This window comes from Cinclus cinclus, chromosome 2 (genome assembly GCF_963662255.1).
Source record: "Cinclus cinclus chromosome 2, bCinCin1.1, whole genome shotgun sequence".
Lineage (NCBI taxonomy): Eukaryota > Metazoa > Chordata > Aves > Passeriformes > Cinclidae > Cinclus > Cinclus cinclus.
In genome coordinates this window covers 30,588,615-30,604,386 of record NC_085047.1, presented here as the reverse complement: position 1 = coordinate 30,604,386, position 15,772 = coordinate 30,588,615, and the positions used below count along the sequence as shown (strand labels likewise).

At 39.4% G+C, this 15,772-nt stretch overlaps 1 protein-coding gene across 1 annotated transcript in view; it reads left to right on the top strand.

Annotated features, from left to right (window-relative positions):
* Positions 1-15,772, top strand: part of CLCN1 (chloride voltage-gated channel 1) — a 55,214-nt gene that overhangs the window by 29,918 nt on the left and 9,524 nt on the right. The window contains exons 11-16 of the mRNA XM_062514892.1: positions 3,316-3,394; positions 6,117-6,242; positions 9,621-9,705; positions 11,869-11,970; positions 13,769-13,853; positions 14,245-14,394. Of these exons, the coding sequence (XP_062370876.1) occupies positions 3,316-3,394; positions 6,117-6,242; positions 9,621-9,705; positions 11,869-11,970; positions 13,769-13,853; positions 14,245-14,394 (627 nt within the window). The remainder of the gene's footprint in view (positions 1-3,315; positions 3,395-6,116; positions 6,243-9,620; positions 9,706-11,868; positions 11,971-13,768; positions 13,854-14,244; positions 14,395-15,772) is intronic.

Below are 15,772 nucleotides of genomic sequence, written 5' to 3'. Positions count from 1 at the left end.
CAGATGGGTAGGCCATGGAACACAGAGGAAACACATAGATCAACGTTTACTGTAGAACAGTAAAATAGAAGCTGAACAAAAGTAGTGCAAGGCCAGACATGCAGTCCAAATAACTATGCAGGACCACCAATGTTACCCAGAAATTACACAAACACTGGTTAGGAGTATGTGTTTGACAAGTTTTCAATATCATGAGTGATGCCTTTGCATTGTGATCATTGACTGTACAAAAAAGTAGCTGCAGACAAAGATCAATTTGTCTTTAAGCCAGATTTATACAGCATTGCTAATTATAGACACTGACACCATCTCTACGCTTTTGCTATCACAGACAAACCTCTGCAGGCTGATCACTGTATTGACTGCTTGTACAAAAAAACCCTATTAACTGCACATATAGATAAATGTAGGAACTCCCTTGTGTGCAGGCTCTTAGCAGAAAGTGACTGTGTAATACAACTGGAGGTGCTGTTTTACTTGAGTAGTTCCTGTCTGTGCACAAGGACCAGATGTCACTGCTGGAGACCAGCTGACAGTACTAAAGACTGCACTAAAGTGTGTAGAGCCTGCTATCTGTAATAGCAGGGGCTGACTGTGCTGCTGGCTGTTGCTTATTTTCATTGTTCTGGGTCCTAACGCCGTGGCTTTGCTCCCTCTAACCCCAGCATGCCCGTCTCTGGCTGCACTCCCTGTTCCAGAATGTGCATAGGCAGCTCGACCTCCTGGTGCCGGCTTGCGCAGTTGGAGTCAGATGTTGCTTCAAGGCCCCTCTTGGAGGCAAGTGTCTTCCTATATGTGACCTTTAATGTACAGTTCCTCTTGCTGTGAAAGGTTCTCCACAGATCCCTCTCCACTTCGGCAACACAAGTTCTTTCTTTTAACGTGTAACTGGTGGCAGTGAAAGGAAGGAAAGGTTACAGGAAAAGTGACACCTATTTAAGTGCTGATTTCTAATGATGCAGCTTGTTCAGTCCCTGCTAGCCATGAACATTGGTCCACCTGGAGAGTACCAAGGGCTGTCCAGAAATTCAGTAAAGATCAAGTAGACAACAGAAGAAAAAAAACCAAAACCTTGCAAGAGGCAACTGGCACAACTTTCAATGAGGGAAATTTTGACTCTGTTAAAGGAAATTATGTTTCTACTCTCAAGGGTGGTCCAGCACTGGCATAGGCATTCAGGGTGTCCAGGGAATTTCCACTCTTAGAAATATGCAAGACTCACCTGGACAAAACCTGATCTAGCTTTGGAATTAACAGAACTAACAGCTCTTTGAGCCAGGAGACAACTTCAGTGGTCCCTTCACAACTTTCCATGATCCTGCTTGGAGGAGAAATTTGGAAATTTATGCCTCCCCCATGCATTTGTACTAGTTTTCTGATTCACTGAATTTCTTTAAACAGAAGCACATGATAACTTCTTCCTAAAGCAGTGGAAATATATTCTTAAATAGTCTGTCTTTAATTTCACTTCCCCCTCTCCCCATGTGCTGCCCTGAACCTCTTTGCATGGTTGCTGTGCCCGGAAGTGTAAAAAGTTTTTAAATTCTATGTTTTTTTCTAAGTTGGCTTTAGTTCTTCCATGCACTACTTTCCTGTTAGTCTTCAAATGGATGAGTTAGCTGACAAATGCAACATAGTTTTGCATCAACAGTAATACTGATCTTTACTCTGGTTGGCTATTAAAAAAAAAAAAAGAAGTTAAGGAAGGAACATAGTTTGTCAGCTACAGATTAGAGGTTCTTCAGTTGATAACTTGAGAAAAGATGCCAGAAAGAAAATCAGGCTAAGAGAGAGGCTGTGCATATGTGGGCAGTCTAGCAAGATGTAGACAGCCTGAGCTGAAGCCTGAGGCTTCAAGGCAAAATTTGTCAGTCTGCCAAAAGCCTTGAGAGAAAGTAGTTTCAGAACCAAGGATCAGACTACAATCAGGTGGGACCATTGGAAGCACACAGGAGAATGGCACCTGTCTTAATGGCAAAAAAATAAAGCAAAAAAATCCCAAACCTAAAAAACACTCTGTAGAACTCTATGCTTCCTGTTTATTTCTCTGTACCTGGAATTAACATAGTCTCAGAGACTCCAGGATGCATCATACATGGATGACTGGGAGATGCTAGAGAAGAAAACAGAAAGCTAAACAGGGACTGATCTACCTGCTGCCTTTGGTAGCTAAAGGAGAGTCAGACAAAATAGCCAAAGTCTTCTCACAGGACAGTGAGAGGACAAAGAGACAACAGGCACAATTTGCAACAAGGGAAATTTTATCTACTTGTCCCAAAGGTGGTTCAGGGTGGCACAGGTGTCAAGAGATGCTGGGGAATTGCTGCCCTTGAAATCCTGAGCACCCTGATCCTATTGATCTAACTTTGCAGTGAGCCCAATTCTGAACAGCGAGATAGAGAAGCATTCAGAATTACAGAACTAAAACTTGCTGTGAGTCTGTGATAACACTGTAGTATGGGAACAAACACAAAGTTATCATAGTTTCTGTAGCCCTAGTTCCTATCTTGGATTTACACCAAATTGCAAATGTGATTTCCATTACCTGGGAGTCATGTAATCTTCAGCTGACCTTGCTCCAGGATATAGCTTGCAGTTTCACTTCATGTTGCCCTGGTGTGTAACTTCTTGGTGTTGTTGCAGGTAAACACCACCCTGTGCATTAAGGAGGATGGATTTGAAAAGCCAGTTTAGCCCTTGACAAGCAAGTGGTACCCAGTCTCTTAGAAAGATTCTCCCTTTTATACCTTCCAATTACGGTTTTTATTAGTATGACCATTTTCACCAGGACAGCACCATGCTTTACTGGGTGATCTGCCACCCACTCACCTACCAAGCATGGAAGAACCTTCAGCATCAGTCCACACTTTGCTCTGGACATGCTTGTGCCTTGTGCACACCAAGTCACAGGGTAGGTTTTATGAGGCATTCCGTGGCATATGTGCATCCTGAGATTCCCCGCCAAAATAAAAGAGATGGAGTGAAACCTACTTATGCTCCTTCCACCCTCTGGAGGATTTCCCATGAGACATTTCTTCCACAGTGACAGAAACGTGTATATTTCAAAGGAAAATGAGATGATGCCTTCTTCACATTTCTTGAATGTGTGATTCCAGGTATATGCCTGTCCTGTGCCAGATATTGCCTTTTCAGTATTTTGAAACCATCCAGAAGGGAACATAGCCATAACTCTGAGACTGGTTACAGAGCTGGGTGACATCATGCAGTCAAACCTGCCAATTTTGTTACTCACTCTCTGTTTTCTTTCCTTCTTTCTTCTGTTTGTCTGTCCCTCTTTGTCTCTTTCACCAGTAGCAGCCCTATTATTACACAGATGTCCTGACTGTGGGGTGTGCAGTGGGTGTTGGCTGCTGCTTTGGCACACCACTTGGAGGCAAGTGGCTGTTCTGTTTCCTTTTCCTCAGGTACCTAAATCCTCTCCTGCCTAGTCCTCTTCTCCTCTCCCCCTCCCCTGCTCCATATTTTTGATGTGGCATTTACTTCGGACAGAGACACTTACCTTTAGCATTTTCAACCTCCCCAGAATCTCTGACAGTCTTTTTCCCACATGTTGTCCACTTTCTGGAGGCAAGAGGAGAAAGCCCTCTAGAGCAATGGTCTCCAAATTGGGGTGTGTGTACCCTAGGAGGTGCACAAGGTGATCTGTTGAGTGTGGGAAGGAAATACCAGAATTTCTATTATTTTTAATATAAAAAAGTAAATAGATTAAACTTCACTAATGTTAAGTATTTGTATTGGCAGTGGTGCCCTAATATGTCACATGGCCACTTGTCACATACAGTGCATGAGGTGTAGAGTTGCTCCCAACATGGAGAGTTGACCATGGTGCCCTCAATCCTTTACTCTCTTCAAGCATATTGCAATGAATTGCAGTCGATGACTGCCCATACTGGATTAAGTGGATTTATGGATTATATCATCTAGGGTTAACTAAACTAATCCTCACAAATTAGAAAAGTGGCTTTAAAAGGTTCCTGCAAAGAGGCTATGGATTGAAGATAATACTAATTATGTGAGTACAGAGAAATGACAAGAAAGTCCAGAGCTGACACTTCTAGTACAGGCCCTTATTCAGACCCATTATGAGGTACAAACAATGGCCAGCTAATGAGATCTGAGAGGAAGTCAAACAAAAAAAGATTAAAATGATCAAAGGTTATTTTAAATATGAATTTACATCTGCTATCATTAACAATGAACCTTACCCTTTGTGTGCACTGTGCTTTGACAAGTTAACGAATGAGGGTATGAAGCCATCAGAGTTAGCAAGACATTTAAAATCTAGGCATTTAGACCATGAAGACAAACCTCTACAATTTTTTCAGTGATGTTTCAGGCCAGGTGACATTCAATCCAATACTTCACAAAATTTCACTGAACCTAATGATAAATGTCTAGAGAAACCTCCTTTGAGGTTTCTTGCTTCACAGCAAAAGAGAAATTGCCACAAACCACAGGGGAAACACTCTTCCTGACATAAAAGGTAAAAATGGTTGTGATCATACACAGAAAGCAATGGAGCAGCAGATTAAAATGTGTTCCTTCATCAGAAAACACTGCTGAGAGATGCATAGCGGACATTGCTTCAAGTTTTAAGAAATGAGAGTCTGTACAAATTACACAGTAGGAAAGGTTTCCTGTGCAGCTGCATTAGAGTACAGATGTTTCTAAAATGCCTCAGATGATGGTGTTTTCCAAATTCTGTTTGATAGTGAAATGCAGAACTTCTTTCTTGTGAAAGAAAGCTGTACTCTCAACAGTAAATTACTTCTTTAATAAAAAATGTTTTATGGCAGAGCTCTTCAAGTGTAACAACTGGTGGAGCAGAGTAAGAGAAGAACTGGGGGGTAAGGTTACCTAGACACCACTACACCTGGAATTCATGCACTGCAGTGTTCACAGATGAGCTATTGCAGCAAAGAAATGGGAGCCCAAACATGCACAAAGTGCTACAGGATGTTGTTGATGTGGTTCATGTCATAAAAACAAGACCCTGAAAGAGTAGTATCTCCACAATACTTCACAGCAAGATGGATGAAAATCCTACAGGTGTTTGCCGGTTATCTGATAGCAACTTTAAAGAACAATAGAATTTAAAGTCCAGTTACACCTTTCTCTTTTACAAAAAGACAAGTGTTCTGAATTTGCTGATCTTTTCTGTGATGACAAGTGTCTGTCAGTAGATTGCTACCTAGCAGTTATTTTTTGAAAAAGTAAACATACTTGATGTACTTCAAGGTGAAAATGATGTTCTAACAGTGGGTGAGAAACTGCTTTTCAAAAGAAACTTGTGGAGACTTTATGAATCTGTTGCTAAATACAATGTGTCTTAGCTGCAAAACCTCTAATTATATATATATATATATATATATATATATATATATATATACAAACTAGAAAATTCTGCCTTTTAAAAAATCTTCAAGATTATGATTTTCAGTGGGTTTTGAACCCACTTGTTGAAAATACAAAAATTCAACATCTTATTATTTTGCAAGAACAACTGATTGACATCAGGGAGGATGAAGATTTACTATCCAGATTTTAACAAAAATCTACTCATAGGTGGTGGGTGGGATTGAGAAAATAGTATCATGATTTAGCCAGCACAGCCAATTATACATTTCTTGCATTTGGATCTATGTGTCTTTGTGAGATACTCTTTTTAGACCAAGCATCAGAATGATTGAACATAGAACCATACCTCTGAATCCCTGTATCACAAAGCATTAAACCCAGATTTTTAAAAATAAAGAATATTACTATTTTAGTGAGAACAATTTTTTGTTCCATTAATAAATAAAACAAATTATTTTAAAAATTTTGTTTATTTCATCTTTATCTCATCCTTAATTTATATTTTTGTGCATGTCTGATATTGTACACAATATTTTAGTACAGTAGTACACGCGTATTATTTTTAAATATATACACATACGGGGGGAGGGTACATGCTCAAAAACCTTTTATTGGTAGCAGTGCACGATCAAAGAAGTGTGGAGACCACTGCTCTAGGAAGCTGTTTAGAATCCTCTCTCATGCCTCTACCCTTGCACTTGTTATTTTAACCTTTCTCCCTTTCCAACTCTTTCTAGGGGTTCTTTTCAGCATCGAGGTCACCTCCACCTACTTTGCTGTGCGCAATTATTGGAGAGGCTTCTTTGCAGCTACCTTTAGTGCCTTTGTGTTCCGAGTTCTTGCTGTCTGGAACAAGGATGCAGGTAAGCTAAGAACCATTCCTGCTCTCTTCGTACGAAAGTTGGTCTGTTAATGCATTACCTTCCATCTTTCTCAAAACCACAATGTTTTTATGATATTTGAAACTTCTGCCACAACACATGACTTCCAGCAGCAGAGAAGGAAGGGGAAAGGGAAATGACATCTTCTCAGTTGTCTAGCCTAACCTATTCCTAGGAGAGCTTGGATGTATCTAACTCATAAATGACAGAATATGAGTGCTCAGCAAGCAAAAGTCTCCCTGAAATGGGATTTTTTTGCCTCAACTCGGAATAGTGTCCAGACCGCAAACACAGAGATATCCCATCACAGAGGATGTCATCCTTGCTGGGAAACACATGGCCTGCTTTGGTCATATTTTGACTAAAAACAGATAGTCAAGAAATTTGAGATGATTAAATGATTAGGAGAGTGAGTACAGGATTGGTAGGATCTGACTGAAGATCCTGAAAAATGAAGTGTCTCAAGTAACTGAAAAGTATGAGAGTGACATTTGTTACAGACAGAAATTGCACAAGCCAGGCTTGTTCAGGAGAGCATCTCAGTCACTGTGGTAAAAGGGTTTTGGTGCAGAAGGATGCAATTTCTATGTAAACTTCCTCCTTATAATACCTTTATCTTTTATTCTTACAATATATCTATTTCACTGAGCTCCATGTTGGCAGTTTACTTATTTAAAACTGCTATAACATGTCTCTCTCGACTTCAGAGGGCTGGATTTTTTTGGGGTTTGAATATTCTCTAGAATATAGAAAACAACTACACTTTCTGCCTGAATGTAGAAAGTGACTACATCTTTCTTTGTGTAACTCTGCCTAAAAGTGAGGGGTATTTAACCATTGGGTCTGTCACAAAAAACCCCAAACTCATATCTCTCTATTCCTTCCAGAGAAAAATATAAGAAACTCAAAGACAGATAACAGGAGATAATTTCCTGTTCTTCACTTTGTCTTTTCTGACTCCCATGTTGGTCTCTCTAATCACTAGAAATCACCAGAAATTAATTTCAAAACACTAGAAATTAGCTTAATCCTGTCCCTTCTTCAAAATCATCCAGACAGCTTTAACACCTGTATTAATAGCTCCTTAAGATCTTCATTGATTGTCTAGGTTAAAAAGTTCCATGATTTCAACTGGAAAAATCATGCCTTTTCACAGTTCTGTATTTTCTTTGTGTAGTCAGTCTCCTTGTCCTTGCATTAAGGAACTAGGAACTTCTATCTAGCTAAGTCATTCGTTATTTTATGATCTTTCATCATGTCTGCTCTAGCTTGTCCTTCATGCCTTTTCTTGCTCATTTATTTCCCTTCAAATGTTACACACCTGGGCATTTCAGTCTCTGTTCATGCAAGGTTTTTCTACAATGCCTGCTACCAGGATGAAGTGATCACATCAGAATGACAGATGCAAATAACCTGTGTAGCATCTCATCAAAATTCTTTTATTTCTTAGACCCACAGAATCTTTGCTGGCTCCTTGATAGTCGTGGCTTTGTTGGCTGGCTTTACACACACCACTATCTGTACTTTCTAAATAACATTTGGTTATTTGCCAACCAATCTGGCTGGCTGCTGCGGCTTGAGCCCCTCTTCGCCAGTCATGGAAGGCTGGAGTTCTGCAATTTGCAGGATTTCTGTTTGACCACATCCCAGACTTTCATCTTACTTGCCATAGGATTTCATGCCTTGCCTTCCTCCTGCTGCTTCTGGTTCCTTCTACACATGGCTCAGCATTATCTTAGAGTTCAAATCGATTTTTAAGTAGACTCACAGTAACTACTTTCCCATTCCTTTTTATTTCTAACTTTGTAAGAATTGGACAGGTACTTGAAACTAGTACAGTTTCTAGCCAATGGAGAGAAAAGGGCTTAGACATTCAGTCTCAGGATGGCTTAGTCACTCAGGAAAGAGGATGCAGACAGAGAGGATGAAGCTCTCTGTGGAAATCTTTCTGTCCTGAGGGAGTAGAGACAGAAGCAAGAGAGACCCAGACTAAATGTTGTGACCGTTTTCCTTTCCTCTGGTCATCTGCTGCCTTGTAGCAAAACTCTCTGAAAATGAGTTCACTATACTTTATAACGCTCTGCCGTTTAGTGGCTTGGATTATTTGTTTCCTAAAACCGAATTGGGATGATCCCTTTCTTGGGCTGATCTAACAAAAAAGAGGACACATTGCTTTTCACCATCTTCCATCCCTGACTGTTATTCTAAGCCTCTCTGGTGCCATCTCTGTGTTTGCTGTTCCCCTCAATTCAACACACTTCCCTGGCAGAGGATTAATCCAGGGAAAGAGCAGATAGGTTTTCTGGCAGGTTTTAATGAGGCAAAGGAACTCAGAGAAGGCTGTGATGTGTCAGAGTGGGCCCAACGGGAGAGGAGAACAATAGTACAGCCAGGAGGGAAGGAACAGGGGGAAGAGACAGGGAGCAAGATTTTCCCAATTTGGATAGTAGAATGCAGTTTTAGGCTTAGCTATCTTAGGTAATGTAACCCACTGAGACCTCATTAAATTATTACTCTAAACCTAGTTCTGTCTGACCAAATAAAAAAGTACTTAATGCTTCCTGTTACTATCATATGTTAGACTTTCACCGCTTCTTTTATTTCCTTATTGAACAAATAATTCCTTCATCCAGGTCAAGTTGGGATTTATATCCATCCTCATTCAGCTGCACTTCCACTCTGTATTAAATTGCTAATTTATCCTTCACCTGCTGGCATACAGATGTTTACTGTTTCCACAGAAAAACGCACCTCCAGACAAAAGCAGCTTAGGTTTCAACATTGCATTGTATCGAAGCAGCACTACCAGGAGGGGTGAGCTGGAGAAGATGGAGTTTAGCTGATCTTTTCTATCTCTGATTTCTAAGCCTTTCATTGTTTTGGCATCAGTCAAAAATGTTGAAGCTGTAACTTCAGTGAAGACCTGAGTTTTGCTTCTGAAAGGCAATCACAACTGTGAGAAGTGATACAGCTTCTTCAGATATCCAGGCACTGCCTGCCTCAGCAAGGAGACCTCTTAGTTCAGTAAGGATACCAGGAAGAGCTTTTTTTTATAGCGAACGGATGGTAGAAAAAAAGAAAGGAAAGAAAACCCTTTAAAAAATGAGGGATTGCAGCTAAAATAATGCATACATTCTCTGAAAGCAAACCTAGACCATCTAGAGTCCTAGGGTTGCAAGTGCTCAAAAACAGAACCTACTAAATCAGAGCAGCCTGCCAATCTGTAATAATGTATATAATGTCTGGGAACCACACAGGAGCATGTATAAACCAGTTTCCTTGTCCCTACCCCTAGCTTTTATTGCATTTACCTTCTCACCTCATTATTTTCTCTCCTCCTCTACCTTTTGTCTCTCACAGTTACCATCACAGCCCTGTTCAGAACAAACTTCCGTATGGATTTCCCCTTTGATCTGCAAGAGCTGCCAGCATTTGCTATAATAGGGTAAGTTCCCAGGAAGCCGAAACTTTGCTCTGTAAAGGTTATAATATGATCTGTGTTAGGAATTCTGCCAAAAAGTTACATACATCACTTTTACTCACTTTGGTTGTCACAAATAAGGCTTCTACTCATTGGAATTCTTCCTTCAGAAATGGTGCCCATGTATCACAATTGCAAAGAAAAGAAATATGGGTATTATTAAGGTGTTTGTTATTTCCTTTCCATATATCTTTTTCAGAGATTCATCTCAGAGGTAAAAAAAAAAAAGTAGGTCTAACTTGGTCAAAGTTCTGGGAATAGATTTACTGAATGGCCCTTTAATTGTTTTGACATTTTCCCCAAATGAACAGATCCAACAAGTATGGCCTTTTCACATGACATAGATGGAACAAAAGGTTTAACCTGAAGTTTCCTTTTCACAAGCTCAGACTGGTTATCCTTTTTGAGAGAGAATGGTATACCCAAATGGTGACAAGGGTAACCAACTGTAATTGGATTCAGAGAGAATAATGGTTAATTTGGAGGAAATTAAAGGATGAACTTAAGAAAAAAGGAAATACTAGAGAAAAAATGAGTTTGTAATTACTGTGGGGAAATGTCTCTGGTTAGAGCTTGAGGGAGGATCCAGGGAAATCCATGCAGAGCACTAACCAATAAAGGTATCTATTGGTTTAGACTGACAAGGAAAAACGTAATCCTTGTGATTTTACAGCTGGTTGTTAGAATCCAAAATTTCTTGTCACTATGTTTTGGACAGAGTTGACAGAGCTCGCTTTTTTCAGCATTGCACATAGGCTAGGAAAGGAATATATGACAATTGCAAAGTGCTTTCAAACACCTGGGTGTCCAGTGTGTCTTTAAAATAAAAAACAACACCAAAGGCTTGGACAGTCTTGGATAAAGTTCTGATACCAAATTGGAATGCTTCAAATTCTCTTAACATTAAGTCTCAAAATTGAATTCTCTTTCTACCCAACATATTTCTTCACTTTCAGGTAGGACAAGCACTATCAACAGGTAGATCTTGCTTTTTCTGTGCCAGCAAATGTTAATTTGCATAATCTATACAGAAGGACCACTTCCAGTTTATGGATAAATCGATGGACATGAATGGAGAGATCTATATTTTAATATAAAGTATTACAGAGAAATTCAGTTGACTGTGCAGTCTACAGGCTTATATTGCCTAAGGGACTGGTCTATTTTAAACACTATTCTAATCAGTGTTGGCTTAAAATATTTAAGAGTAATTCATTGAACATGTTTGTCTGTGAAAAGCTTGATATTTAGTTTAAATGTGTTTCTGTGCAATTTTTAGATGATAAAGCAGGATTATTTTCAATGTGCAATGTTTTAAGTATCCTAAAATAATAATAGAATGGGATTTTGCAAATGCATGCATAACATATAACAAAGCAAAAGTTCATTAATTTTAGAAATTAATAGAATTAAAATATTAAGTGTTTATCCTCAGAATTACGTGGGTTAATTACCTGCCACATAAAATAAGGCTTCCCTTTACCAATCCTAAATGCAGTCTTTTTTCATTCTTCCCTTTTTTTCATGTTTGAGTATTAGGCCTTATTTATCCAAGTCTCATTAAGCTACAGAGCCTAAGGATCACACCAATTCTTAGACTACACTTTTTTCTTACTTTATCAAGATCAGGAGCATAAGCCTAAGTGATTAGGATCAAAGAGATGATATACTTTACTTTAGGCACAAGAGCTCCTATTGCTATTCGTAATTGTTGTAGGCGTATAATTTTACTGGATCAGACTTAAAACTCCCTTACTTTTTACTATTTTCCTTTCCAGCCTGATGTTTAAGTTCTGGCAATACTGGTCTTAACCGAGTTGCTCTTCACAAGGCCCCGCAGAGAATCATCAGTCTCTTTTTATAGATTATTTTATAGATTTTCCCCTCGCAGAAAGAGAAAATTGGTAAAACGGTAGTGTGTGTGACAAAGAGGTACAAAGTAATTTCCCCCTTTTCATCAGAGAGTCAATATCTTCAAATGAGCTGCTGTAGGAATAACCCTCTAGGTGACGTTCAAAAGATTTCACAAACAGCTGAAGATTAAACCACTCAGACTCATTTTCTTGGTTGGTGGCTTGTGTATTATCCATTGTTTGGCATGATTTTATTTCTTTTTCTCCATTTTAGCATATGTTCTGGATTCCTTGGAGCCTTTTTTGTTTATCTCAATCGCCAAGTGGTCCTGGGCATCCGACGTCATAAGGCTCTGAGCCAGTTTCTCACCAAATAGTGAGTGCTTGTGAAGATATTCTCTTTAGGGTCCACATTCTTACACCCTATTGGTATTGGATAGTAGCAAATGCTTTCTGGAAGACAGTAGACCGTTTCATGTGTAAGATAATAAAAATATGAGAAACTGCTCCTGTATGAGAGTAAGATTTCTCCAACCATCAAAAGAGTTTTTCCTGCACTGGATTTTCTTTTTCATCAGCACCCATAGTTTCAAATAGCTTCTTGATTTGGAAAGGAGACTCTACAATATTTGTTAAGAGGATAATATTTGATAAGAGGATGGAGCAAACGATTCATTGGAAAGAAAATATTTTTTAATTAGAAAGTCAATGATCATGCTTCTTAAAACCATGCTGTTGCTGGTTGGTTTGGATTTTTTAAGATCAGTGAAATTTTCAACATTATTTATATTTCAGGAAAATTAAATACTACGGAAATCTAACTACATTTTTAAATATATATTTGTTTTTTAATCAAAGTGTTGGCAAAAAGTGTAAGGAGTGTGCTTCATTCTTGTGAACTGAAAGCTGAAACTGATAGCAACCAAATGGTGTGAAATGCAGCATGGAAGAGAAATGCAAAGTACAATAAAAGCCTTCACAATAAATATTTTACAGGACACATGAAGATACTGTTTTACCCTCTCTAATAAAGTCCTAACCGCCAAAGTTTGTAACTTGAACAAGAAATGGTGGCTAGCTGTAAATGTCTTCAGTCTCTTTACAGAAAAAGATCTGATACTATCAGAATTTTTGAAGTTGAGAGACATGGAGGACTTTATTTCTTATCAAGTTGCAGGCCTGACCAGAAGAAAACCACTAGATAAACAGAAGTTCAAATTAACTTACTTTCTTATGTGAAGAAATATTGTCTTTCTTCATCATGTAGCCTTACCCACAAGCAGCAGCAGGGCTATCAAATCAAGTTAATAGAGAAGTAGAGCAAAGCCTGAAAAGTGGGAATAGACTTTTCACTGATTTCTCAGAATTTTTTAGGTCCTTAGACTGAAACAAATTAAAGGTTATAACCTGTCTTCCTAAATCTCAGCCAACGCTTCCTGTAGGAAACTGTAACTAGCCAAGGGACACATGACAGGATTAGTCCAGCATGTGGAAGCAGTTCAGGCTGATGTTGTCTCAGCACTTGTGAAGGAAGTGTCACAGCTCACCCAGACACCCACCCTGGGACTGGGCACAGCAGTAGGAAAACATGGATGGTTTTGGCCTCTGTCCCACTGTGTCCCACTGGCCTGGCACTGCAAGACCCCACTGGCTATCAAAGACACCTTCCCCAAAATTGGGACAGTCAGCAATTCAGCAGAAAGAGAAGCAGTTTTCCCCACAAGAAGTAATGCATCAGGGGGTGCCTGCAGAAATGCATGAAAAACCCCAACATTTAAATCCACTAGGACAGGATACATTGCATGCGGGGTGAAGAAGTAAGACTGTTGTCATCAGGACAAATGAGAAAAGTAGCAGCTTTTGACAATAGGTCAACACATCACTGCAAACACACATCCCTCCAAATGTTCAAGCTTGTGCATGTTGTACATTCCACTCTTCCTCCATTCCTCCTATGATATTAATTCTGTTAGAAAAAAGGGTTTTGCTGACAGGTGAACTCTATGAATTATGATGATCAGTGGAGCAGGGCATTAAACTGCCGGTAACAGCACTCCAAAGCAATGGATACAAATACAGAGAGGCTTCACAGAAATAGCATTCCTAGTCCTGAAGTGATGGTGCTACAAGAGCAGAATGTGAGGTCATATTGTAATAACTTCCTTTCTTTTCAGCCGACTGATATACCCTGCAGTTATAACCTTCTGTATAGCATCTGTGACGTTTCCTCATGGATTTGGGCAGTTCATGGCAGGAGAGGTGAGGCTGGAAAGTGTATTACTAATTCTGTGCAGCTCTTGGGAATGTTATCTCCTTATCCTCTGCCCCAATAACCTCGTGTCAGGGAAAAGGGAGGAGTTTGGACTGAGGAGGCACTATATGATCTCTTCTACCTCCTTCATAGAAAACTTTTTTTAAAAAGGTCCACTCTTCTAAGCAAATAATAAGGAAGATGTTACCATGTGTAAAAGAAGTTATCTTTTCACCTGTTTGAGTAAGGTTGTGTCTTTCTTCCTGAAGATTAAAAATGCGAATTAAGTCTTGTAGTCATGAATCACCACAGTAAAAATCTCCTCCAGTTCCTTGTAACAGAGATAGAATATTTACTCCATCTAATCTCATGACTCATACCTGTTTATTTGCTGTTTAGTTGATGCCACGGGAAGCCATCAGCACTCTCTTTGATAATTATACCTGGATCAAACACTCTGGGGACACCCAGATCCTAGGGAAATCTGCTGCCTGGATCCATCCTAAAGTCAGTGTCTTTGTCATCATCCTGCTCTTCTTCCTCGTGAAGGTAGGAAGCCCAGCTCACCATCTCCCTTCTCCACTCAGACTGAATGTTCTTCCCTTTTATAAAGCAGATTGAGAAGTGCCAATGAGGAGTTGCTGGGTACTGAATGAAGCAGTACAGCTGCAATAGATTCCTACATCTTTGTATGTGATGTTTGTTCACCTTGAATGAACGAAATTATTAGGGAATAGTCTCCTTAATTTAGTGGCCTTTTTCTGCTCCCTAGGTCATCCTCCTTATGCATCCTGCTGAATGACCTTTGGTATCCACTGTATAATAGCTGGTAGAGAGGACTAAATCAGGAAAGATTTCTCAAGTTCCACAAAAATAAATACTTGACTAAAAAACTCTCAGATAATTTATGTTTGATCTAAATGAAGTTTCATACAGTCTCTTGGATATTCCTGACTTCAGATAGGAGACAAATAGGAATATGCAAGCACAATCTATAGTTTTGTGAGGCTCAAGAATTTGTTAGCAGTCCATCAAAACTTGATGGAGAAATACAGCTGGAAACTGTTTTGCTCACTTCCCAGAAAGCAAGAGCAGATTAAAATTTCTGAGCTGACATGGTCTGTGAAAGTTGCAACTGTTCAGCCTCTGAAAGGACCAGCCTCTGATCCTGAGTAATTGACACAGGACAGAGACAAAAAAAAAAAAAAAGACATTTGAAAGAAGAAAACATCATATTCCAATGTTCAAAATAAAAATAGCAAGAAGGAGGTTTGCCTAAGATGAAATATATATATATATATATATATATGGATAAAAATATCATAGAATAGGTGATAATAGTTTTATTATGTACTTATTGCAAAGGGGCAGAAGAGCTGAGGTCATCTTGCAATGTCAGTTAAAATTTCAGTAGGTCAAGAACAGCTATCAATGACTGATTGACACAACTGTTTCCACCTAAAGTAAAACACTCTAGCACATTTCTGGTAGGTAGTTAAGGGTTCTCCTTCTGTGATAATTCTTATTACAGTGTACCAAGCAGAAAAGTTCTTGCTTACTTGAAGAAAAGAGGAGTAGAAAAGATGAGTGGACTACAGGGTGTGTCTGTCCCGAGTCCATCCGTTTGCCTCTGGAAGAGCTGTACCCTCAGTCACTCAACCCATTGGCCTTGTCCTACTAACTAAAGGCATTTTCTACTCTCCAGAAAACCGGTCTTGATTTTTCTTCTGGGTATATTCAGCACTGGGGTAGACCACATAAACAAGAAACTGCTGTTTTGACTCTGTGCAAAGGCCTGGCCTGCAGTATAGTCAATTTTCAGCTGTATTTGGCCAGGTTTGGTACTGCAAAGACAAAGCTTGGTTAGCAGTAGTACACCTCAGCAGCTTTCTGGTCTCTGTAGCCAGGCTGGGGACAGAGTAGGGCA